At 44.2% G+C, this 26,548-nt stretch overlaps 1 protein-coding gene across 3 annotated transcripts in view; it reads right to left on the bottom strand.

Annotated features, from left to right (window-relative positions):
* The window catches only part of btbd8 (BTB domain containing 8), a 143,695-nt gene that overhangs the window by 63,814 nt on the left and 53,333 nt on the right, over positions 1 to 26,548 (bottom strand). For all 3 annotated transcript variants that reach the window (XM_072510481.1, XM_072510482.1, XM_072510483.1), the window contains 4 exons: positions 20,543 to 20,623; positions 11,769 to 11,865; positions 8,044 to 8,132; positions 7,857 to 7,959 (listed from right to left, as the gene is read on the bottom strand). In XM_072510481.1, coding sequence (XP_072366582.1) covers positions 7,857 to 7,959; positions 8,044 to 8,132; positions 11,769 to 11,865; positions 20,543 to 20,623 — 370 coding nt within the window. The remainder of the gene's footprint in view (positions 1 to 7,856; positions 7,960 to 8,043; positions 8,133 to 11,768; positions 11,866 to 20,542; positions 20,624 to 26,548) is intronic.

The following is a 26,548-nucleotide window of genomic DNA, read 5'->3' as shown; positions in this document are numbered from 1 at the left end:
CCCCCCCATTGCACTCCCGCAAGTTAGCTGACTCATGTTGACCCCGGCCTCTCCCGCCTCCACCTCCAATCCCACAGTCGGCTCCCCTTACAAGTCTCCAACCCGCCCCCTCCCACCTAAGTGAGGTAAAGAGAGTACCCCCCCCTACACCCAGTGTGTACAGAGAAAGAAGAAGAAAAACAAGGCACAATTCTCGGAAACCCCCTAGCTTCGGGTACTGCCCCCACCATTGAGCGGATAAACTGCTCTCCCTGTCTAGGCCAACCCCACCACCTGTGACGCAGCTCTTCCCAACTGCGACCTCGCCCAATGCCTCGAGGACCCAGGGCAAAGGGGGCAACAAAAACACAAGAGAACATGGGGAAAACCCCAACATAACGCGCCCACCCCCCCAGGCCCCCTCACCCCACCACCGCGTGCACCCCGCCCCCCACCCCCAGTCCCCATCACCCCACCAGCAACCCCCACAACATACTACAGTCCATTAGCTCGAGTCCAGCTTCTCATTCTTGATGAAAGTCCACGCCGCGCCTGGCGTATCGAAATAGTGGTGCCGGTCCTGATATGTAACCCACAGCCTCACCGGCTGTAACAGCCCGAACGTCACCCCTTTGCTGTGGAGGACCGCCTTGGCCCGGTTAAATCCAGCACGCTTCTTGGCCAGCTCTGCACCCCAGTCCTGATAGATATGGATCTCTGTGTTCTCCCACTTGCTGCTTCACTCCTTCTTCGCCCATCGCAGGACACATTCCTTATCGGTGAAGTGGTGGAATCTTACCACCATAGCTCTTGGCGGCTCGTTCGCCCTAGGCCTCTTTGCCAGGACTCTGTGCACCCCATCCAGCTCCAGGGGCCACGGGAAAGCCCCCGCACCCATCAGCGTACTCAGCATAGTGGTCACATACGCCCCAGAATCTGACCCCTCTACGCCTTCAGGGAGACCCAGAATCTGCAGGTTCTGCCTCCTTGACCTATTCTCCAGGTCCTCCAGCTTCTCCTGCCATTTTTTGTGCAGCGTCTCGTGCACGTCGCACTCTAACTGCCAGGCCCAAGATCGCATCCTTGTTATCAGGGGTCTTCTGCTGCACCTCCTTTAATTGCCATCCCCTGCATCTTCTGGGTCTCCACCAATCTCTCAATCGACGCCTTCATAGGGGCCAACATCTCCGCCTTTAACTCCGCCAAGCAGCTTATCAAAAACTCCTGGTGCTCCCGTGACCACTGGGCCCACGCTGCCAGACGCCATCTTGTTTTTTCGCACCCGTTCTCCTCTCTTCTCCAAAGCCGCTTTTTTCATCGCCCCACTCCTGGTCCACTCCATACAGCACTGGGGGACCCTCACCTGTTTCCTTCGCACACCGGGAATCGCCGTCAAAGTGCCACTGGAGCTCCGTAAAAGGGCCTAAAAGTCAGTTATCGGCGGGAGCTGCCGACCGTGCGACCTACCTAGGCATAGCCGCAAACGGAAGTCCCAGAGGAAGAATGTTAAGGCTTTGGAACAGGTACTGAGGGAGCTTACCAGTTGTGTACAGAAATCAGAGAAGTTGGGACAGCTCTTAGAGCAGAGAAAGCTACGTGGAGAATGAATACAACCATTCATAATTATGAGGGAGCGTTGCTGGAACAAGTAAAGAGGAACTATTTCCTGTGGCAAGTGGGTCAGTAATCAGAGGTTGTACATTTAAAATAATGGTCTAAAGAGCCAGAGGGGATCGATAAGAACTATTTTCCAGAGTGTTTAAGATCTGGAATGCACCGAAAGGGTGGCAAAAGCAGGTTCCATTATAATTCCCAAAAGGCAACTGGACAGTTGCAGACAACCAATTTGTATGGTAATGAGGAAAAGGCTGGGGAGTGGGACTAATTTGGACAGCTTTCAAAGAACACGCACAAGCACGATTGGTCAAATGGTTTCCTTTTGTGCTACAAGATTCTGTAAATGGCACGTGTAATTGATAATATGGAAAGATGTGTCATTTGAAACATGGAAGTCTGGCAATATCTGGTTTGAGAGAAACAAAGATGCAGGGAAAGATCCCACAAAGGGTTAACAGCAGCTGCAAAGAGCAGGATTGTAAAATGCAGATATCCTTGGTCAAGCAGGCTTAGCAAACAGGATTTTGAATGAAGCCAAAAACAATGGCTCACACCTTCATTGAAAGTAACTATCTTAGTAAGCAGCTGGAAAGGATGAGGTTCAGTTGAATTTGGTGACAATTCTAGGTGTGAAATTTTGCTAATACCAAGTAAATTAAAGAAAACTGGAGACTATCAGTCTACGAGAAACAGAATTCAAAGCCAAAATTAAAGTAGAAATTATGAGCCGAGGACACAATTGGAAAATAAAACTATAGAAATGACAGGAACCAAACCAAAATTCACACCTCTATTGAAGTCAAAACATTTTGAACATCACAAAGGAAACAATCTAATCAGAGACCCGAGATCATGTCAAAATGAGTACTTAGTTGGATTAGAATGTTTAGATCAAAGATACTTTCTACAATCAAAGAAAATAAGGGTTACTTTACAATAAAGTAATAAAAACTTAACTATTAGAAAGAGAATATAAACCTAGAGACCAGAGCAGGAACTACGAGAACCAGAACTCAGAGAGAGGCGAAGAAGCAGAGAAGGAACAAGCAGCTCAGAGTCAGATTACAGTCAGCTCAGCCATGGGAAATGGACAGGGCATAGCAGCCGAGCTAAAACAGCCAATACATCTAAGGAAGACTAGAATTTAAAGAGTAGGCAGAGTCAGCTCAGAGATAGCCAGCAGAGCCAGCTCTCACAGCTCGGTACATGGGAAAGATAGGACACAGCAACTGAGCTCACCAGCGAATACATCTAAAGAAGACCAGATTTTAAAAAGATTGATTGTCAAGTTGGGCCTGAAGGTCCCTTCAACCAACCAGAAGGATCCAGAAGCAAGATCTTTTTCCTTTCTGTAAAGAAAGTAATTGCAGCTTTTAAAAGAAAAAATATAATAATAAAATAACTTAATTTAACCTGAAATAGTGGTTATTCCAAAGTCTACTTTACTTACTTAGCAATGCGGGACCCAGGATCAATGCTCCTAAGTGGTAAGTAGATGAAATCTTAGGTGAAGGTATGGGTTATACCAGGGGACAACTTGAAAATATAGTTTGACCTGAATAGCACCCACCGAAGCCTGCATCGGAGTCGGGGAGTGAGAATCCCTCTTCACCATTTAGAATGTCGGCCCTTTTTGGTATAGGGGGTCTTCGAAGAATAGTGGCGAGTTTTCAACAACACATGACATTCAATATTTTCCCAGATTATCTATGAGGAGTCAAAAATTTTCTTCGGTCCAAACGATTGAAGCTCATTTGGCCATAAATGACCAGGCCACAAACTTTGCACCCTCCCCTGCACCTCTATACCCGTCCTCTCTCCCCACTGCCGCCTCCACCCCCCCCCCCCCCCCAACTCTGACAAAGAAACAGGCAAGAGAACAGGCGTCTAGTGATTGCTCAATCTACTGAGAGTCAGAATACTGTTACAGATGAATTCTGGCAAGATCAGGAAATGAATCTTCAAAAAATTCCTCCACTATGCCACAGCAGCTGTAATCGGATTTCATATCAGGAGGTGGTTTAGTGTTCAAACTGTGTGTTGCACTTGTACTTAGACTTTTAAATCAATGTGGAGTCAACCACATTCCAAGTAAACAAATCTGATGTCCATTTTGATTTTATTAACAGCCTTCTGCGCTCAATTAATCAACCTTTCATTACATTCAAGTTTACAGATGACCGGATTTAAACTTCTAGTATTTAGCCCGACAGCCTAGAAGCAGTCTATCCCTAGAATCTATCCCCATCTATCCCTAGAACAGAAATAAAGCCAGTTGCCATCTATATTGCGACTGCTGAGCATGTGTACATTAATCATTATGTAATTTACTCATTAAAAGATTTAATTTTATTTTTATTATGTGATTCCCACCCTAGTTACATTGCACCAAAGAGAGAGTTCTAGCAATCCAATACAGCTCCCAGGGCAGGCTCTCATCCACAATCTTTTTTAAATGCCCGAAAGGAAAAATTAATTACAAACTTGCCTATACATCTGGGTCCAACAACTGCCCCCTTCATCCTTCCAATTCCCCATGCAGCATAAAGCATCTTTCTTGGGTTCCAATTAGTCTGGGGATGCTTCCTCCCACTCCGCTCAAGAAGATTTGTGTATTCCCACAATTAAAATCTCAGAGCCACCATGACATTTTTTTAAATTTTTTTAAAATGGGAACCATCATACCTCTTCCTCCAAACGTGTTCAAAAGCCCATCAACTGCCTAGTCAGCCTAAATCATGCATATGATTTCTTCCCCCTCCACCACTCCAGCCACCATCCCCAATCCTCACCACCATCCCATCTGTAGCCTCACTTACGAGCTTTCTGATTGCCCAATCTAAAGCAGGGAAACCACAGATTAATAATTACCAGCCAGGCCTGGCAGCTCCTCCAAAATAGCGTGAGGTGACCCCATTTGATGGCTAACTTAAGTTCATAGTTGATTGAATATGTTCGTGGTCTTGTCTCTAAAGTTCAGTTTGCTGTACAACAAGTTCCCAGATTATAGAAATGGCCAGCCCCCGCCCCAGTCTAGTACAATACCACTTTGCGGATGTGCAGCAGGTGGATGCAGGAGAGTGGGGATGGGGGGAGGAGCCTCTTAACCGGATTAGAACGAATTTGTAGCAATTCAGAGGGCCTCCTATAGCGTATGCTCACAGCCATTTTAAAATTAAAAGAATCCCATGCGATTGTGCTTGGTAGTTAGTATACCTTGCCCTTGTGGTTTGGGAACGTGGTGATGGACTAGCAATCCAGAGAGCAGGGGTAACGCTCTGGGAACCCAGGTTCAAATCCCACAACAGCAGATGTTGAAATTTGAATCCAATAAAAATCTGGAATTAAAAGTCCATCTGGTTCACTGATGACCTTTAGGGAAAGAAATCTGCCATCCTTACCTGGTCTGGTCGACATGTGACATCAGACCCACAGCAACGTGGTTGACACTAGAATGCGCTCTGAAATGACCAGGCCAGCCACTCAGTTCAAGGGCAATTAGGGATGGGCAACAAATGTTGGCCCAGCCACATCCCATGAATGAATTTGAAAAAACTATAAGGTTATGAAGGCAGAGCTAGCTAAATCAAACCGGGAAGATTCAGCAGCAAACCTTTCAAGAGATATTTAATAACTTTCAGATTTATCACAGGCAGAGACGGAGAGAGAGAGAGACACCCCGAGAAGAATGGATTGGATTGGTTTTGTTTATTGTCACGTGTACCGAGCAGCTCAACAGATCATTAAGTACATGGGAAGAAAAGGGAATAAAAGAAAATACATAATAGGGCAACACAACATATACAATGTAACGACATAAGCACCGGCATCGGATGAAGCATACAGGGTGTAGTGTTAGTCCATAAGAGGGTCATTTAGGAGTCTGGTGACAGTGGGGAAGAAGCTGTTTTTGAGTCTGTTAGTGCGTGTTCTCAGACTTCTGTATCTCCTGCCCGATGGAAGAAGTTGGAAGAGTGAGTAAGCCTGGTTGGAGGGGTCTTTGATTATGCTGCCCACTTTCCCCAGGCAGCGGAAGGTGTAGATGGAGTAAATGGATGGGAGGCAGGTTCATGTGATGGACTGGTCAGTGTTCACGACTCTCTGAAGTTTGTTGCGGTCCTGGGTCGAGCAGTTGCCATACCAGGCTGTGATGCAGCCCGATAGGATGCTTTCTATGGTGCATCTGTAAAAGTTGGTAAGGGTTAATGTGGACATGCCAAATTTCCTTAGTTTCCTGAGGAAGTACAGGCGCTGTTGTGTTTCTTGGTGGTAGCATCAACGTGGGTCGACCAGGACAGATTTTTGGACACGTGTACCCCTACGAATTTGAAACTGCTAACCATCTCCACCTCTGCCTCGTTGATGCTGACAGGGGTGTGTACAGTACTTTGCTTTCTGAAGTCAATGACCAGCTCTTTAGTTTTGCTGGCATTGAGGGATAGATTGTTGTCACTACACCACTCCACTAGGTTCTCTATCTCCCTCCGTATTCGGACTCGTCGTTATTCGAGATCCGACCCACTCTGGTCGTATCGTCAGCAAACTTGTAGATGGAGTTGGAACCAGGTTTTGCCACGCAGTCGTGTGTGCACGGGAGTAGAGTAGGGGGCTAAGTACGCAGCCTTGCGGGGCGCCGGCGTTGAGGACTATTGTGGAGGTGTTGTTGTTCATTCTTTCTGATTGTGGTCTGTAGGTCAGAAAATCGAGGATCCAGTTGCAGAGTGGGGAGCCAAGTCCTAGGTCCTAAGTCCTAGAATGCTGAATCGGTGGCTGAATAAAGAGTAACTAAAGCTGGTTATGGCCAGCTTAGTGTGGGTGTGTCTGGGAAATTTACATTGGAAAACAAAATGGCAGAGGCATTGGACATATTTTGTGTCTGTCTTTACTGTAGAAGACTTAGAAAACTTGCCCAAGGTACTTGAAAATCAAGAGGTGAAAGAGAGGGAATTACTTAAAGAATTAGCAAGACCAGGGAAAGGATGCTGGGAAAACTACTGACGTAAAGGCTGACAAGTCCGCAGGACCTGATGGCCTGCATCCTAGAGTCTTAAAAGCAGTGGCTGCAGATCGTAGACGCATTGGTTATCATCTGCCAGAATTCCTTAGATTCTGGAAGTGTCCCAGCTGATTGCAAAATAGCAAATGTAACACCTTTATTCAAGGGTGGGAGACAAAAGCAGGAAATTATAAGCCAGTTAGCCAAACACTTGTCATAGGGAGATTGCTAGAATTCATTATTAAGAAGATTCTAGCAGGATACAAAGGAAATCATAATGGGATCAGGCAGAGTCAGCATGGTCTGTGAAAGGGAAATAGTGTTTAACTAATTTAGAGTTTTTTGAGGAAGTAACAAGCAAGGTGGATCAAGGGGAACGTATGGGTGTGTTTGAAAAGGCATTTGATAAGGTGCCACATCAAAAATTACTACACAAGTCAAGAGCACATGGGGTAGGAAGTAGCATGATAAAGGATTGGTGAGCCCAAAGGAAACAGAAATAGGGATAAATTGGTCTTTTTCGGATCGGCAAACTGTAGTAACTAGTGGAGCACCCTGGGGATCAGTGCTAGAGCCTCAACCATATACAGATGGGATTTAGTATTTTAAACGCGAATTGTACACGTGCAGAACTTCTCAAAATTGACTGATAAGTAAAATATATATGATGTACAAAATTCCCCAAGGATTGATCCTCCCGACAGGGTCTCCCCAAAATACTTGTTTGGTTAGGCTGAATGGACCCCTCATGTATATCCTAGATATGCAATACAAATAATTTCTATCGTTAAATAACTATGACAGAGCTCTCGGTTATTAGTCTAGGCCTTTGGGTTACCAACTGTCAACATAACCACTACATCGCCATTCCCAATGGACTTTGGAATTCAGAAATGAATGCTGATACCGTTGAGGTGGAGTGGGATTCATGTCAGGACAGTCGCGAGTTATCTCACAGCAAACCAACTCTACCCAAGAGTTTCTGGAAACTACAGGAAAAAGAAAGAATTCCGAGTCCAAGTCCCCCAACAGAAACCGGGTTACATCCGCCAGCGAAATGCAGAGTGGAGGGTAGCTACATAATAGAAACTGTGTGCTTAAAATTAATCCCAGTCACCCAACAGTTGGGTGGTCTCCAGGTATGGTGAGCTACCCAATTATTTCCATTCTAGCTGGAAATAGTGGGGCCACTTTGAGCAGCCTTTATAACGGTGTCGCAGTGCAAATTTAAACAGACGATGAAGTGCTGATAGATGTTACTTACTAAAGACTGGACTACAGACATCAAACAGGCTTTCTGCAATTCGGCTGGAAGGCGGGCAAAATTCTTCCCCGACCAGCATTTCACAAAATATTTGGTAATCCATCTGCAAAAAGAAAAACTCCACAAATTTTCTATCAAAAAGGTTGCAAAAAGCACCTGCAGATTCATACCACATTAATTATTTTACCTCATACAGGAATTATAAAGGCCATCAATTCCAACTGAGTGAGATATTTGCAGGCATTCCAGAATAGACTGCTGCATTCCAATAACAGGCTATAAGTGAATCAAAAGAAAAGCAATCAGAAAGGAGGCAAACAGACGGAATGCAATTAATATTAAACACATCTCCCTCCATAATTAGTACGCTGGTAATATAACATTTGCATTTCAATAGAATCTAAACCACCCCTCCCCCTCCCCAAAATAAAGGACAGCACATAGTTCACACGTGCTGGAAATCAAGTTAAAGGTTAAATTCGATTTTTTGTAAATATTCCATCCCTGGTCTCAAACACATGCTGTTCTACCCTCGGCTCAGCAGTATCAAGCAGAGGCGCATTCTGTGAAAACAGCGGATATCAGTCAAGTCCTCTACTGTGGCTTGCAAATCACAATCTTAATAATTGGGGCGAAGCGGAATGTTAAAAGTACAAATGAAATCCAAACGCAATTCCAGAAATGAAGTCTATAAATCAGCAACGAGAACGTCAGTATTATTGAAATATTGGAAACAAACGGCATTTTTCAATTATTCATTGTGCCGCAATCCCTCGAAAGCAGTGTGAAAATAATGACTTTGGGAGAAATAAAGTACTGACTAGTAAACTAGAGAGATGTCAAATGGGTTTCTTAGTAGTTCTGTTGGGAAACAGGCAAAGCTATAGTTATGGATGTTTGGCAGATATGAAAGTAGCAACTGCTGTACATCAGAAACCAAAGCAAGCATGCTGGTAACAGATGCAGGTTGGTCAGCATTGAAAACATATTGCTCAGACACTGGATCCGCTGGAAATAAAACACTTTTTTTTTTTTTGCCCTCAGGTAAAAATGATTTTTTTTTTTTCAAATTATGTAAATCTTCCCCTTTTCCTGGAAGGTTTTTTATTTAAATAAACCTCCAACAATTCTCTGCATTGGCCTCAAAACATTCTGCAGCTTTCATTTTACCTTCATTTCACTTTTGACATGGTCGGGCCAATCAATTTTTCAGAATATCAACCTAGGGCACACGTTATCATCACCAGAATAAAATGGGAAAACATGGGGGAAGATAAGAAAGCCATGCGGCCCTCATCTCTCCTGACGCAAGGAGAGAGTAGATCATTCAGCCTCTTGAACTGGTCGCCATTCCATCTGGCCATGTTTGATCTGAACCTCAATTGCACTCTAAATATTACCCACCAAAATTTTCTTTTGAAATCAACCCGAATATTAAAAAAGGTCCAATTCTCCCAGCATCTGCATCTATGACATTTTGGGGGAATACAATTCCAAATTTCTACATCACTTTGCTTAAAAAAAAACGCACCCACCTTCCTTTAAATAGCCCAGTTCTGAATAAGATTATTCTAACATCACCCACAGGAAATAGTTTCTCTAGATCTACCCCATGGAATCCTTTTAACATTTTAAACACCTGGATAAAATCACCTTTCGGTATCCTATACTCAAGGAAATATCAGCCAATTTCACACAACAACCTCAATGTAATCCTCAGCCCAATTTCATTTCTATGCTGCCAACCCCTCCAAGGCCAAAATATCCTCCGTGAGGTGTAATGCCCAAAACTGAATGTGATATTCCATGTTGCGTCTGACAAAAGTTCAGTACTTTGAGCATGATTCCAACTGCTTTCCCCACCACACCCACCCATCCTCCCTTACTTTGTAATCCAGCTCCTTCATGGTATAAAGTCCATTTGCTACTTTGATTACGGTTGGCTTTTAGTGGTGCAAGTACACAGACATCCAAATCATTTTTCCTTTAGTTCCTAGATTCTGTCCATTAAGATTCTAATGAGCCTCTTTTGGATCCAAAGTGGATGACTCACAGCTCCTGTGTACTCCATTTGCAGTCCTATTTGTTTGAATAATTGGTGGCCTTTTGTAACTTCACATCCCTATCTGCACAACTTGCTGCGCCTCCTTTCAATACAATTTGGATATACAGATGTCCATTCATTCAACCAAGTCATTAATAAATAGTGAAAAGTCAAGGCCCAGAAGAGATCGCTGGCAACATCACTGGTCACATCCTGTCAACTGGAAGACAAAAACCTTCAGTTGATATAATTTGAACAGTGTATGATGTGTTTTGGAAAGAATTTAGAATGGACTTTTCTGATATGTGTCTGGCTTTGTAGAGCCTTCAGGGGATAGAGAGAGAGCAACATTCCAAACAGAGGCTTGTATAGCACCATTACCAAGCTTTTGCCTACTGCAGCTAAACTATAATCAGGGGCTCAGGGATCAGAAAACTGCATTCAAATCTCCCTCACTCCCCAGAAAAAAAATCAATTAATTTCAAAGCTTCAAATGTCAAAATAAATCCACCCGAGAGTTCAAACTTAGGCTAGATCTGGTCATGGGTTGCAATTTAGAAAGAATTCCCTTATTCGACGGATGTATACAATTATTGGATCATGCTCGGTGATATGCATCAAGCACAACAAGCAAGTTATGTACCCTGATGGTCACAGCATTATTTAAAACAACTGCATCAATAAAAGATGTGTGCCAAGGCTGTGGTTAAATAGGCCATGTCTAACTGAATGGTCTGCTCCTTTTCCTTTTACAATAATCGATGATAGAATTACTGAGACTAGCTTTCATTTTACCAGACCCAGCCCATTGAATTACTCCAGTGAGATTACGAATGCGCCATTATCACCCCATAAAAGTGGCGAGAAGCAGGAGCGAAACATAAAAACGCATGCGTGGTGGCAAAATCTCACAAAGCACTTCAAATTCCACTTGGGGCTTCTAATTTGAGATTTTTAAAAAGACTGCAATGGCTGGGAGTCAAAGGCAGGTGAACTGCTTGGAAGGCAGCCAAGCTCACCACTGTGCCAATCATTGCTAAACAAAGTAATAGCGATAATCTGTTTTTACAACAATTGAGAATGCTTTCACGATCATCAAGACTTTTAACTGAAATCAAATTGCACCATCTTGTCATGTAACGGCAGAGGAAATTTAACTTTGGGAGATTTCATTTAAGTTCCAAGGAGACCGAAATCTTTCAGAGTCTTCATGTTAATTTTGAGGTGAAAGATGATGCACTGCACAATTGGGAAAAATCTTTGGAGTAGCCCGCTGGAACTCTGAGGAATGTAGCTTCTGTGCAGATCAGTTTGCAGCAAAACAAGGCAGAATATTTGGTCCTATTTCTTGTTCTTCAATGCACTTTTCTCATGACTGGCTGACTAGCCATTGAAGAACAATAAAACATGAAACAAATATTTGGGCTCGAGACGATCTTCTGCTCTAGTTAAAGGAAACCTTTTAGCATCTGTGGAATCCTATGAATGTGCATATACAAGGAGGATTTACTGGGACAATAAATGGGGGAAGGGGCTATAAACGATGATGAGAAGTTAGTGACTGTAACAGGAGTCAATTTAGATAGTACATAGCGTCTACAACTATATCCACAAGTACACAGATTCATCTTAAAAACAAGGAAAAAACAGGAAAAACTTGGGCCACCAAAACAAAATCTTACATCTTTTTTAAAAAATTGGATAAGGCACGATGTCCTCTGGCCAAAGCAACAGCATGGATATGGAAAATCCGAAAGACAACGAAAAAAGGAAAACTAACACCAATATCTGAAAAGGAGAATTATGATCACTTCCTGCAAAAACTGCATTTTTGGGGTTTCTGTCCAATTACTATTAAAAAATTTTACCTTGTGAAAAAACTTGCAATAATCCTTCTTCAGAAGATGTAGGACTACTTTCTTCAACCCATCCAAGTTGTACATATCTGCTAAGGTAAGCACTGAACTGGAGAGAAAAAAGTGCCATGTTAGCACTAAGATTTACTCAATTTGTCATCTTCCTTTCATGTTCTGCATTTGGGACTCTTCCTCATTGTACAAACTCACGTTTCACTGAGATCCCTAGAATCATCGATGTGCGCAGCATGTTTCTGACCAATGGAGCCTCAATGATGTCTGTTAATTAAATCATAATTTCCAAAGGGCAAATAAAATAACTGTCAATATATTTGGAAGGGAGGGGGGGGTCACTCAAATATGAGCTGCATATTTTGCAATGGCCAAAAAGCTTGCGTACATTTTGGCTGCAAATCACTTCCGAAACGGTGCTAGTTTTGAACAATGTTTATTTTCCCTCCAGTTTCAGCTCAAACACATTCGTTTATGGCCAAAAGCAAAATTGGCACCGAATTAAAATGGGCGGTGTTTTATGACACCATAAAAAGATTGCGGTTTTAAATTTATCCTGACTTAATTAAGGGTGGTAACCAGATGCAGTTTGATTAATACAGCTGAAAATGGTTATGGCACAAAAAAAAAACACTTTATAGGAAGTCCACCACCTATGAGTATTTTGCTTTTAAATAACCGCCAATCACTTTAAAACTAATTGCACAGAACCTATTTTCTAGTTATATTGAGGTACAGCAATCAGCGTCTCAATAATGAACATGTACATGTGCAGAAACTGAGCATTGCTAGCGTCCAAGGAAATCAGCTTAATTATTATAGTCTCCTCAGAAAGCAATAACCAGAAATGGACAATTGGATCTGGGGGTGTGCCAAGTTATGCAGACAGTTCCTGCTTCAAGCAGGATTTAAAAGATCGCAGAAATTTGCACTCAAGGTTCTGTGATCTCTTGCCATGCTTTTGTTGATTTTATACAAACCAAGCACTAGTCAAGATGGCGCCGAAGCGTGGTGACTGTCTGCAAGCTCTCCCCCACAGATCCTCTTCCTACATCTCTCTTGTACAGATGCACCATAGAAAGCATCCTATCTGGCTGCATCACAGCTTGAATCACAGAATTTACAGTGCAGAAGGAGGCCAATTGGCCCATCGAAAACAATACAAAGCTGCTCGGCCCAAGACCGTAAGAAACTACAGAGACTAGTTTCTAGTCATACTCTAGTGCGGCAATCCACAGCAATTCCTCACTTAACATTGTAGGCAGAGTCCCAAAGTGAAACTTTAAGTGAATCAACTTTAAGCAAATCAGATTTCCCCATTAGAGCCAATGTAAAAGCTGTAGTTTGGTTCTATAGAACATGGGCAGCACGGTAGCAGTGGTTAGCATTGTGGCTTCACAGCACCAGGGTCCCAGGTTCAATTCCCGGCTTGGGTCACTGTCTGTGCGGATCTGCACGTTCTCCCAGTGTCTGCGTGGGTTTCCTCCGGGTGCTCCAGTTTCCTCCCACAAGTGCTGTTAGGTGAATTGGACATTCTGAATTTACCCTCTGTGTACCCGAACAGGCACTGGAATGTGGCGACTAGGGGATTTTCACAGTAACTTCATTGCAGTGTTAATGTAAGCCTACTTGTGGCAATAAAGATTATCTCATTAGAAAAACACAACCTGCAAGTTAAAATACCACACATTCCTAAATTAATTTTCAAAATAAAATACATTTAATTTAAAACAAGTTAGCCCTTTCTATTTACCTTCCCGATTCACTGACCCGCTCCCAAACCCTCACTTTGAACAGGGGAGTGAGAGTGTGTCAGGGAGTGGAGGGGCCGCTCCTATATGGTGCCAATCAGGTCACTCGATGCTATCCAGGTCCCAATGTGAAACAACATTCAAGCAAAGTCCTGACGCCAAGTAACATACCGGCCCCATTATAGCCACAACGTCAAAGCAGGATGATAAATGAAGCAACTTAAAACAGAGACTTACTGCAATGTGATCAGAGACATATACAGCAGACTCTTGTTGCAACATGCTTCTTAGGAACTCACCAAACAGCTCTTCATAACAAAACTGATTCCTCAATTGGAAATTGAATGTGAAATCCATGAACAAGCTGCAGCTTCCAATGACCAGCGATGACCCCAATTGCTCTACAAATGACTGGATATCAAATATTTGTTGATTCTGAGACATTAAAATTACCAGAAAGTGATCTGCATTTTCCATACTTGGGAATGGAAAATCAGTTTGGTCTTCTTTGGACAGTACAAAAAGCATTGATATCACCAGCACAATGATCAGAAGCACAGGATTTCTGATTGGATATTGAGAGTTACTTGATAGATGTACAATTTGCAAAGTTATTAAGTCACGTGGAATAAAGAGGCCAGTTTCCTTGCCTCTAGAATGCTCGTCATTACAATTAGATAGGGGAATTTGAATGGACTCCAAGGGAGTCAAATTGATTTCCAGGGGAAATGGTACAAAGTGGATGATTCAGCCCAAACTTTCTTACCCACAGTAGAGAAGAAAATTGGGCAGGATTTAAAACAGAGCTGCTCAGCTACCGCCCCATTCCTGCCCTACCAACTAATGCCCAAGAATTTCAGATTTCTGATTCTAAAACTAATACGAGTTGCAAATGAAGGCCAAGTCATCATCATCGAAACACTCATAACTTGCAGTGGTGATTCGGGCCCGATCATCCCTGCGTTTATTCCTTGTGACGCAGTCAAAAGATCATTGAGCTGGTTGGGAAAATATCAATTTCTTACACTGAATGGCATCAAGGTAAACTAGAAGCTCAAAATTACTCTAAGTAATTTTAAGAGTAACATTTCCCAAGGATAGCAAAAACATCTTAACATAGGAATGTAGGATTTAGGAGCAGGAGTAGGCTAATTGACCCTTCAAATCTGCTCCAACAGCTGATTTGGTGGTGGTCTCATTCCACTTCCCTGACTGCTTTACTTTCTGATCTAGCAAAAATCTACCCAACTTACCCTTGAATAAATTCACTGCTTTCTGGGGAAGAGAATTCCATAGACGAGCCATCTCAGGCGGCACGGTAGCACAGTGGTTAGCACTGTTGCTTCATAGCACCAGGGTCCCAGGTTCGATTCCGGCTTGGGTCACTGTCTGTGCGGAGTCTGCATGTTCTCCTCCGGGTGCTCCGGTTTCCACCCACAAGTCCCGAAAGACGTACTTGTTAGGCGAATTGGACATTCTGAATTCTCCCTCTGTGTACCCGAACAGGCGCCGGAATGTGGCGACTAGGGGCTTTTCACAGTAACTTCATTGCAGTGTTAATGTAAGCCTACTTGTGACACTAATAAAGATTATCAGAGAAGAAATTTCTCCTCATCTCTGTCCTACAGGAGACCCTTTATTCTTAAACTGTGGTCCTCTGGTCCTAGTCTCCCCATGAGGAAACATCCTCCCGGTATCTACTCTACCAAGTCCCCTCAGGATCCAATGTGTTTCAATATCATCTCTCATTTTTCAAAACGCCAATGGGCAGATGCCCAACCCGTTCAACCTTTCCTAGGATAAGCCAATCACCCCAGGAATGAGTCCAGTTAACCCTCTCTGAAATGATTCCTGTGGCTCTCCACTAGTTACAGCACGCCAACCAGAAAGACCCACTTCCTTTCTCTCTCCTTCCCTCCCCCCATCGGTTTCCTGTTAGCTAACATAGCAGGTGGTGGAACTTAACATCAATAAAATATCTGGAATTAAAAGTCTAATGATGACCATGAAACCATTGTCAATTGTCGTGAAAACCCATCTGCTACACTAATGTCCTTTAGGGAAGGAAATCCGCTGTCCTGACTTGGTCTGACCTACATGTGACTCCTGACCCACAGCAATGTGGCTAACTCTGAAACAGCCTCTGAAATAGCCTAGCAAGCCACAAAGTTGCATTCAACCGCTACAAAAACATGAAAATGGAATGAACCAGACAGACCACCCAGCATCGACCCAGGCAGCGGAAATGACAACAGCAAACAGCCGTGTCGACCCTGCAAAGTCCTCCTTACTAACATCTGGGGAATTGTGCTGAAGTTGGGAGAGCTAGCTAATCAACAGCCCGACAGTCATACTCACAGAATCATATCATACAGACAATATCCCAGACACCACTATCACCATTCCTGGGTATGTCCTGTTTAACTGGCAAGATAGACCTAGCGGAAGTAGCGTCACAGTGATTATACAGTCAGGAGGAAGTAGCTGGAGACCTCAACATCCACTCTGGACCCCATGAAGTCTCATGGCTTCAGGAAAGGAAACCTCCTACCACCTCAGCTGATGAATCAGTACCCCTCCATGTTGAACATCACCTGGAGGAAGCACAGAGGGTGGCAAGGGTGCAGAATATGCTCTGGAAATGTCCATCACCAAGAGTGGTTCGGTAGTACCACCACAGACCGAGCTGGCCAGGTCCTAAAGGACATAACTGCTAGACTGGGACTGCAGCAGGTGGTGAGGGAACCAAGAGGGAAAAACATACTTGACCTCATCCTCACCTGCCTGCTGTTGATGACAGTATCTGTAGAAGTGACCACCTTGTCCCATCTTCACATTGAGGATACCCTCCAGCAGTGGCAGCACCCACCGTGCTAAATGGGATAGACTTTGAAAAGACCTAGTAACTCAAGACTGGACATCCATGAGGCACTGTGGGTCAGTTGCAGCAGCATTGTACTGGAACCTCATGGCCTCGCATATTTCTCCACATTCCAATTACCACCAAGGCAGGGGATCAACCCTGGTTCAATGACGCGTGCAGGAGGGCATGCCAGGAGCAACACTAGGTATACCTATCAACCTGGTGAAGCTACAACAGGACAGAGCCAAGCGATTCCACAACAAATGCATCAGATCCAAGTTCTGCAGTCCTGGCACATCCAGCCGTGAATGGTAGTAGACAATTAAACAACTCACTGGAGGAGGAAGCTCCACAAATATACCCATCCTCAATGATGAAGCAGCCCAGCTCATCTGTGCAAAAGACGAGGCTGAAGCATTCACAACAATCTTCTGCCGTGTGGATGGTCCATCTTGGTCTACTCCGGAGGTCCCCGGCATCAACGATGTCAGTCTTCAGCCAATAAGTTTCACTCTACATGGATATCAAGAAATGGTTGAAGGCACTGGATACTGCAAAGGCTATGGGGCCTGACAATTTCCAGTAATAGTACTGAAGATCTGTGTTCCAGAACTTGCTGCATCCCTCGCCAGGCTGTTTCATTACAGCTACAACGTTGGCATCTGCCCGATATGTGGAAAAATTTCCCAGATGCTTCCTGTACCCAAGACACAGGACAAATCCAACCCAGCCAATTATCACCCTACAGTCTACTCTTCGTCATCAGCAAAGTGATGGAAGGAGTCATCAACCTGCCCACTCACACTCAGTTTGGGTTCTGCCAGGATCACTCACCTCCTGACCTCATTACAGCCTTGGTTCAAGCATGGACAAAAGAGCTGCATGCCAGAAGGGAGGTGAGAGTGCCTGCCCTTGACATCAAGTCAACATTTGACCAAGCAGGCATCTAGGATCCCAAGCTAAACTGGAGTCAATGGGAATCAGCTGGTTGGAGTAATATCTGACACAAAAGGAAGATAGTTGTAGTGGTTGGAGGTCGATCATCTCAGCTCCAGGACATCACTGCAGCAGTTCCTTAGGGTAGTGTCCTAGACCCAACCATCTTCAGCAGCTTCATCAAAGACCACCCTTCTACCATAAGGTCAGAAGTGGGGATGTTCGCAGATGTCTGCACAATGTTCAGTGCCATTCGTGACTCCTCAGATAATGAATCAGACCATGTTCAAATGCAGCTAGACCTGGACAATATCCATGCTTGGGCTGACAAGTAGCAAGTTATATTCGCACCACTCAAGTACCAGGTAATAGGGCAGCATGGTGGCGCAGTGGATAGCACTGCAGCCTCAGGGCACCAAGGTCCCAGGTTCGATCCCGGCTCTTGGTCACTGTCCGTGTGGAGTTTGCACATTCTCCCCACAACCCAAAGATGTGCAGGGCAGATAGATTGGCCATGCTAAATTGCCCCTTAATTGGAAAAATGAATTGGATACTCTAATGTCATGTAAGAGTCCCTTTAAGAAATGTGTGTTTCTCAAATGGCAGCAGTGATGTCAGAGTGTGGGTGGAGCTGGGCTGTCTTTCACTTTCATTTTGAGCTAAAAAGCTGCTTTGTGGCTCTGTTTAGTTTTGTTTTAGATTTGGAGAAGCTGCAGTCACAGCAAGGTGTTGTATGAATCTCTGCAAGCTAAAGAATGTTCATTTCATAGATCATAGAATTTACAGTGCAGAAGGAGGCCATTCGGCCCATCGAGTCTGCACCGGCTCTTGGAAAGAGCACCCCACCAAAGGTCAACACCGTCACCCTATCCCCATAACCCAGTAACCCCACCCAACACGAAGGGTGATTTCAAAGTGGTAACTGCTCTCAGTAGAGAATTTAAACCTGCTGTCCTTCTGTAAAAAGGGTTTTTGTCTTATGGATGTCTTATAGAGTATTGTATTCTTTGGGGGGGGGGGGGGTGTATTTGAATTGATGGTTGCTAAGATGTTCACTGTATGTTTATAAAATGTAGACTGGGTTCATAGAATAAACATTGTTTTTGTTTAAAAATACTCTTAGTTCTCTGTTGCATCACACCTATAAAGTGGGCCCTTGTGTTCCCCATAACCAAAATCTATTTAAAGTTGTGGGTCAGGTGAACTCCATGATACACCTTGGGGTTCGCTAAACCCTGGACCATAACACTTAACTTTTAAGTACCAGGCAATGACCATCTCCTACAAGAGAGGATCTAACCTTCATCCCTTGGTATTCAATGGCACTACCATCGCTGAATCCCCCACAATCAACATCCTGGGGGTTACCAAGAATCAGAAACTGAACTGGCCTAGCCATATTAATATCGTGGCTACTAGAACAGGTCAAAAGCTAGGAATTCTACAGTGAGTAACTTACCTCCTGCCTCCCCAAAGCTTGTCCACTATCCACAAGGCACAAGTCAGGAGTTTAATGGAATACTCGGCACTTGCCTGGATGAGCGCAGCTCCAACAACACTCAGGAAGCTCGACACCATCCAGGACAAAGCAACCCGCTTGATTGCTCCTCCTTTCACGAACATTCAATCCCTCCACCACCGACGAACAATGTCAGCCGTATGTACCATCTATAAGATGCACGGTAAGAACTTGCCAAGATTCCTTAGACAGCATCTTCCAAACTCACGACCACTACCATCTAGAAGGACAAGAGCAGCAGATACCAGGGAACCCCACCACGTAGGAGGTCCCCCTCCAAGTCACTCAACCCCGACTTGGAAATATACCTTCGCTGGGTCAAAATCCTGGAACTCCCTCCCTAACAGCACTGTAGGTGTACCTACACCTCGGGGACTGCAGTGATTCAAGAAGGCAATGCACAACCACCTCCTGAAGGGATATTATGGATGGGCAATAAATGCTGGCCTAATCAGCGACACCCACGTACCATAAATGAATTTTTAAAAAATTTTTAAACCTAACCTCGACACCATTTGCACAATCAAATTATTTTCATACCAAACGTTGCCGAGGCTGCCCTCTCTTTTTGAGAAAGAGCTGGGTGGTGGTGATTTAACCCGAGGATCACCACGCCTCAGGCGAGGAGCGAGTTTGAGAAGACGGAGCCTTCGCGAATAACCTCAGCCAGTACAGGAATTTAACACGCACTGTTGGTGTCGCTCTGCATCACGAACCAGCCATCCAGCCAACCAAGCAAACTGATCACATCAGTAAGTATACTTGTGACACAAATAAAGATTATTAACTAATCAATTTAGGTTTAAATATCTTAGCTAGTAAACGTGCTCAATTCATGGCTGCCTGCAAGAGGCTTCATTCTGCCAATTTCCTCAGAATATGCATTTCCGGATCAGAGCACCAGTGTATTTCTGAAGCCGACTTGTTCAGCTGAACAGTGACATTTCAGGTGAATGCTACGCACCATAGTCAGTAACAAGAGTAGGTCAGTGGTCTGGTGGTATCTCCATGATAACCGATTCAAAACAGGTTTGTTGAGCAATGTAAAGGTGAGAAAAGGACTTTTGGGCCACTTCTCACTCCTACCTGCATCATTAGTTGCTGATCCCATTAGGGATTCTTACCTTCACCACATGTTGATGCTCCTTAAAAGTAGGGAATCAAGTTCCCTCCTCTCGTCCAGTTACCAACCTCCTCCCACAACTAAACATTTTATTCCCAACTAAATGTTTTATTCTATAGCACAGTGGTTAGCACACTTGCTTCACAGCTCCAGGATCCCAGGTTCGATTCCCGACTTGAGTCACTGTCTGTGCAGAGTTTGCACTTCCTCCCCATGTCTGCGTGGGTTTCCTCCGGCTTCCTCCCACAGTACAAAGGTGTGAAGGTTAGGTGGATTGGCCATGATAAATTGCCCTTGGGTGTCCAAAAAGGTGAGGTGGGGTTACGCGGATAGGGTGGAGGTGTGGGCTTAGGTAGGGTGCTCTTTCCAAGGACAGGTGCAGACTCAATGGGCTTAACGGTCTCCTTCTGCACTGTAAATTCTATGATCTATGATCCTTGTAATAGTAAGATTGACAAATTCACAAAGCTTCATAGCAAGGTCCTCAAAACATCTCATTTCTTAAACTACAGATCAGTTTTTAATTAGACAGAAAAAACATTGTCCTTGAACGTGTTTTAAGTCCAAAACAAAAATATTTACCGTGGGAGAGCTTCTTTGGGCAAGTCTAAAATGGCTCCATATAAAAATGTCATCATGATTTCCACTTCTATATGGCTCACACTGCAAAATATAATTAATCTTAATACAGATCATATTGAAAACACAAACAGTAAAGACAATTTACAATTTTAAAAAGTATATATTTTTATTCTCCTTTTTCATATTTTCATCCAAATTCACCAACAAACCATCAACAATAACAATAAAATACAATGTCAAACCCCTGGTCAACAATCCTCTCCTCCCACTAACCCCCAAACAGCCCCCAACATTTTAAATACAAACATCAAAGAAAAGGAATCAGGAATCCACCATCCATCCATACATAGTCACCAACATACACAGTCCACAGTCCAAACACACCTTCCCAATCACCCCCCCCCCCCCACCCCCCCCCCCGCCCCCCAATGTTCAATGTCATCCAATTCTTGAAAGTGCATAATGAACAAAGCCCATCACTTGTAGAACCCTTCCATACTTCCCCTCAACTCAAAACGTCACTTTAGAGTATTAAAAACTCCAACAGATCCCCCTCCCCCCCCCCCACACACACCAGGGCAGAGGGTGGAGATACTTACTTCCACCTCAACAGGATCTGCCTTCGGGCAATCAGCGAAGCAAAGGCTAAAACATCTGCCTCCGCACCCGCTTTCAATCCCGGCTGATCCAATACCCCGAATATGGCCTCCAGAGGACCCGGCTCAAGTCTCATGTACTACCTTCAAAATTACCCTGAAAACCTCCCTCCAATACCCTTCCAGCTTTGGACAGGACCAAACCATATGAACATGGTCTGCAGGACCCCCCCACAATGCTCACAAACATCCTCTACCCCGTCAAAGAGTCAGCTCATCCTCGCCTTTGTGAGGTGTGCTCTATACTCCACCTTCAGTTGTATCAGCCCCAACCTCACGTACTAAGTTGAGGCATTCACCCTCCAGAGCTCTTCACACTACAACCCCTCCTCCATGCCCTCCCCCAACTCCTCCTCCCACTTTGTCTTAATCCCCTCCAGCGGTGCCTTCTCTTCTCCCAGAATCGCACCATAAATCGGCGACACCACCCCCTTCTTCATTCCCCCCGTCATCTGCACCTCTTCCAACAATGTGGAGGCCGGCGCAACTGGAAAGCTCTCCATCTCCTTCTTAGTGAAGTCCCGGACCTGCATATACCTAAACATTTCCCCCTGCCCCAACCCATATTTTGCCTCGAGCTCCTTCAGTCCCACAAACCGGCCCCCCGAAACAAATCCTTTGGTGCCCTAATTCCTTTCTCCTCCCATCTCCGAAAACTTCCATCCCACGTCCCTGGCTCAAATCTGTGATTCCCCCGAATCAGCATTTCCCCTGACCCCGCCCCCAGCCTAAAGTGCTGGCGCAACTGTCTCCAGACAGTTCTACTTTCGGACTCCCCGAGTATTTCCCCGGGACCATCGGGAGCGGCGCTGTTGCCAACGTCCTCAGCTTCGACCCCCTGCACAGACTCTCCTCCATCCTGACCCACTGGGAGTCCCCCCCCCTAACCCAGCTCCTCACCTTTTCAGCATTCGCCACCCAATATAATAAATTCGGCAGACCCAACCCCCCCCCCCCCCCGACTGCTGTCTTTCCTCTCTGCAACAACAACCTCCTAATCCTAGCCACTCCTCTCTCTCTCTCTCTCTCTCTCTCTCTTTCTCCCCCCCCCCCCCCAAAAAATAAAAGAGGTAATCATCTTTTCCACCTCCTTGAAAAATGCCTTTGGCAGGAAGATCGGCAGGCACAGAAAAATAAACAGAAATCGCAGCAACACGATCATTTTAATTGCCTGTACCCGACCTGCCAGCGACAGAGGGAGACCATCCAACCTCGTCAGATCTGCTTTCACCCTCCCCACCAAACTAGTAATGTTATAGGGGCAGCATGGTAGCACAGTGGTTAGCACAGTTGCTTCACAATTCCAGGGTCCCATGTTCGATTCCCAGCTTGGGTCACTGTGCGGAGTCTGCACGTTCTCCTCGTGTCTGCGTGGGTTTCCTCCGCGTGCTCCGGTTTCCTCCCACAGTCCAAGGATGTGCAGGTTAGGTGGCTTGGCCATGATAAATTGCCCATAGTGTCCAAAACACTGGGATTACTGGGTTACGGAGATAGGGTGGAGGCGTGGGCTTACATCGGGTGCTCTTTCCACAAGCCAGTGCAGACTCAATGGGCCTAATGGCCTCCTTCTGCACTGTAAATTCTATACCTACGGAGCCACCCCCAAATCCCGTGCCACCTGCATCCCCAGATATCGAAAGTGAGTCCCTGCCCTACGGAATGGTAGTTCCCCCACCCCTGCCCAAGACAAAGACAATTTACAAATAGAATTAAATAAATTATGCACTGCTTCAAAAAATAAAATAAAATCCCAGGTACTCTCGACTCTACCCAATGCTGCCCCTAATTGATTCAAGGTCTTGCATCGGCTACTATATGTTCACGGAGATAAAAGTAAGTAATAGCTACCCTTATGACAGTCAAGACTGCCACTGCACCGTGCTAATATATTCACTGTGATTGGCAAATGTAGCAATGGCAATACGGGGAAGAATCTTTTTACACAGCGAGTGGTGATTAGGATTTAGAATGTACTCTGGCAGAGGCAGATTCAATCTTGGCTTTCAACAAAGAGAATTGTATTATAAAGGGGGAAAAATTGCAGGGCTGCAATGAAAAGGCAGGGGAGTGACACTAGGTAAATTGTTCTTACAGGGGGTCAGCACAAACATGGGCCAAATGGTCGATGGTTCTTGATTCTTTACTGCATGCCCGCAAAGCAAGCCAAAATATTTTGGTGAAATCAAAATATTGCATGATACAAAATTAAAATATTCCTTTATTTATCTCTTACTACCAATTAATGAATGCCTGAAACATTAGCACAGTCAGTTACTGTATCAATTATCAGTGACTAAATCTGCATGTGCATTTAATATGCAGTTTTCCAGTCACAGCTCATCAGCTTCTGCCCGAAGCCAACACCTTGAAGCTGAAATTTAGATTGCATGGGTAAACGACTTAAGAATCCAAGCACATTCCTCAAGCCCCTTGAAATTCATCTTAAACTGCTACTGTGATGTATTTTTCCTCAAAGGAAAATACAGATACATTGCTAATGATGCCCCACTGAATATATTTACATAAAAATCACTTCAAGACTATAAACCCCCAAGTGGCATTATCACTAATGAATGCGAGGCCTTCAAACCGGTTTGGATTATTGAGCTGCCAAGATGTGCTACAATTAAACACAAGTGTGCATATACTGTTCTTTTCATTCTTCTTGAATATCTTCCACTAAATCCGAAAACATCAGCTAGGAAACTGGACAGATAAGGACAAAATCATTTACAGACACTGAGCACTCAATGCAAACAGAAATAATTTTAAGTGCTTTACATTTGAAGAGATCTTCTAGAGCATGCGTCAGGAACTTCCTGCTGCCTCCGTATCCAGTTTCTCCAAAACTACAGATCACATTAATGACACAGCTGCAGACTTAAAAGGCTACATATTTATGCAGCCCAAAGAAAGAACATTTTAGAAATGTGTTTAAAAAGAGAACCCTACCAGGTGGAAAATACTGAAAATAGACTGCAGGCCTATCACTAACCAAAAAAAAATGATAGCTTAATATTTGGGTGCGGGCCCTTTGTTGCGGTCGAAAGCTGCAAAGTAAGCTGTGCCTTTTATCGGTCTCTACAAAGTGAGAGAACAGTCAGAACAACAAATACAAGGGGAGTCACGGAGGTGTACCTTGCTGGGATAAGTTTATGGATCTGATCCTCTAGTGCTACACATCTGCTCGCAATTAGTCTTGTAAAACAGTTTTATTTTAAATGTATTCCTACATGAACAAATGATGTGGGTGGCAAGGCCAGCATTTGGTGCCCATCCTTAGTTGCCCTTGAACGGAGAGGCTTACTAGACCATTGCAAGAGGGCAGTGTAAGAGACAGCTGCAGTGCTATGGATCTGGAGTCACGTGTAGGCCTAGACCAGTCAAGGACAGCAGAATTTCCTTCACTAAAAAGGACAAATAATGAATGATAGTTTCATGGTCATCATTACTGAGTCTAGCTTTCAATTGCCAATTAACTTAATTTAAATTCCACTAACTTGACTGCAATGGTGGGATTTGAATCCATGTCCCCAGAGCATTAGTCTGGGCCTTTGGATTACAAGTCGAGTGGCATTACCACTAGTCATCATCTCCGCTGTCTGGTTGCATTGTGACAGGGCATTTTTATTTTTTATAAAAGGTTGAATGTATTAGATGCCCATTAATTGTTGATCTACATTTTAATTTGTTACAATAAGTCATTTAAAAAAAAATCTTGTCCACCAGTTCTTTCTGGAGGTCACTGGAAAATTAATCTCTTTAAAACGTTCTTGGTCTCAATGGGGATCATAATATATTGAACATTGCAGTATCCACCGTGTGGAGAATTCAAGGTCCACCAAGTGAAGAAATTTCTCATTTTAGTCCTCAATGATAGTTTAGTGCCCACATGGTCTAGATTCCCCACCCAGGAGAAACGAACTCACTACCTTATTAAACCCCTTCAGAATCTTGTATATTTCAATGAGATCACCTCAACTCTTCTAAACTTTGGAGAATGTAGGTTTAACTTACTTAGCCTCTTCATAGGACAACTCCCTCATCCCAAACTAGTGAACCTTGGCTGTACTGCATCCAATGCAAATCCCTTTTTCCTCAAGCATGGAGACCAATACTGCATGGAGACGAAGATGCGGGTCGGATTTCACTGGCCTTTGGGATTCTCCATTCCCACTGGTAGCACACCCCTGCCTGTGGGTTTCCCGGCGACATGAGGTAGCTTCAATGGGAAATCCCATTGACAAGCGACAGGGAGAGAATCCCGCTGGCAGCGAACAGCGTGTCGCCAAAAAAAGATGCGGCTGGGGGAACCAGAGAATCTCGCCAGTGGTCTTAAAGCTCTGTACAATTGTGGCAAGACTTCTTTATTCCTGCATTCCAATCCTCTTGCAATAAATGCCAACTTGTCATTGGCTTTCTTAAGTGCATGTTGTATTTGTATGCTAATGTTCTGTGTTACTTGTATGAGAACACCCAAGTATATGTTGATGTTCAGAGCGAGAGACACAGACAGGTTTTACGCCTTCCTAAAAATAGTGCTTTTCTATTCTTATGATCAAAGTGAAAAACTTCACACTTCCCCACATAATGTTCCATCTGCCATCTCGCTGCCCATTTACTTCCTCTGTCTAAATTTCTCTGCCACCCGTGCCACCTCACAGCTTACATTTCCACCCAGTTTTATAACATGATTATGATATTACTGTCTTTCTCAGAGACTCAGACATTGATCCTTGCAGCACTCGACTAGTCTCAGCCTGCCAACCTGAAAACATCCCATTTATGGCGACTCTTGGCTTTTCCCAAATCCACGAGCCCTTATTTTACCTATTAACATTTTGCATGGCACCTTGTCAAATGCTTTTTTGAATCCCAGGTATGCTACATCTGCTGCCATTCCTTTATCTATTCTATTGGTTACACACTCAAAAAACAGGATTTCCCTTTCAGAAAGCCATGTTTACTTATTTCTAAGTGTATTGCTGAGACCTCGGAAACAATAGATTCTAGTATTTTCCCAACAGGCTAACTGGCCTGCAGTTCTGTGTTTTCTCTCTCCCTCCTTTCTTGATTAGCTGAGTTACATTTGCCAACCTCCAGTCTGCCGAGACCATTCCAGAATCGTAGCCAGCCACTACCTCTGCAGCTATCTTTTTCAGAACACTTGGATGAAGGCCATCAGGTCCTGCGGATTGGTCAGATTATAGCCCCTTAAATTCAGATAGTACTTTACCTTTGCTGACCTGGATTACCTTAATCTCCTCATTCTTCCGAGTATCTAGATTACCCTCTACTTCAGCTAACAGAACAACAGCTTTTTAATAAACGTATTTCATATGATTGTGCT

This window comes from Scyliorhinus torazame, chromosome 7, assembly GCF_047496885.1.
Source record: "Scyliorhinus torazame isolate Kashiwa2021f chromosome 7, sScyTor2.1, whole genome shotgun sequence".
Lineage (NCBI taxonomy): Eukaryota > Metazoa > Chordata > Chondrichthyes > Carcharhiniformes > Scyliorhinidae > Scyliorhinus > Scyliorhinus torazame.
Note: the sequence above shows the minus strand (reverse complement) of the source record. Positions and strands in the feature narration are given on the sequence as shown.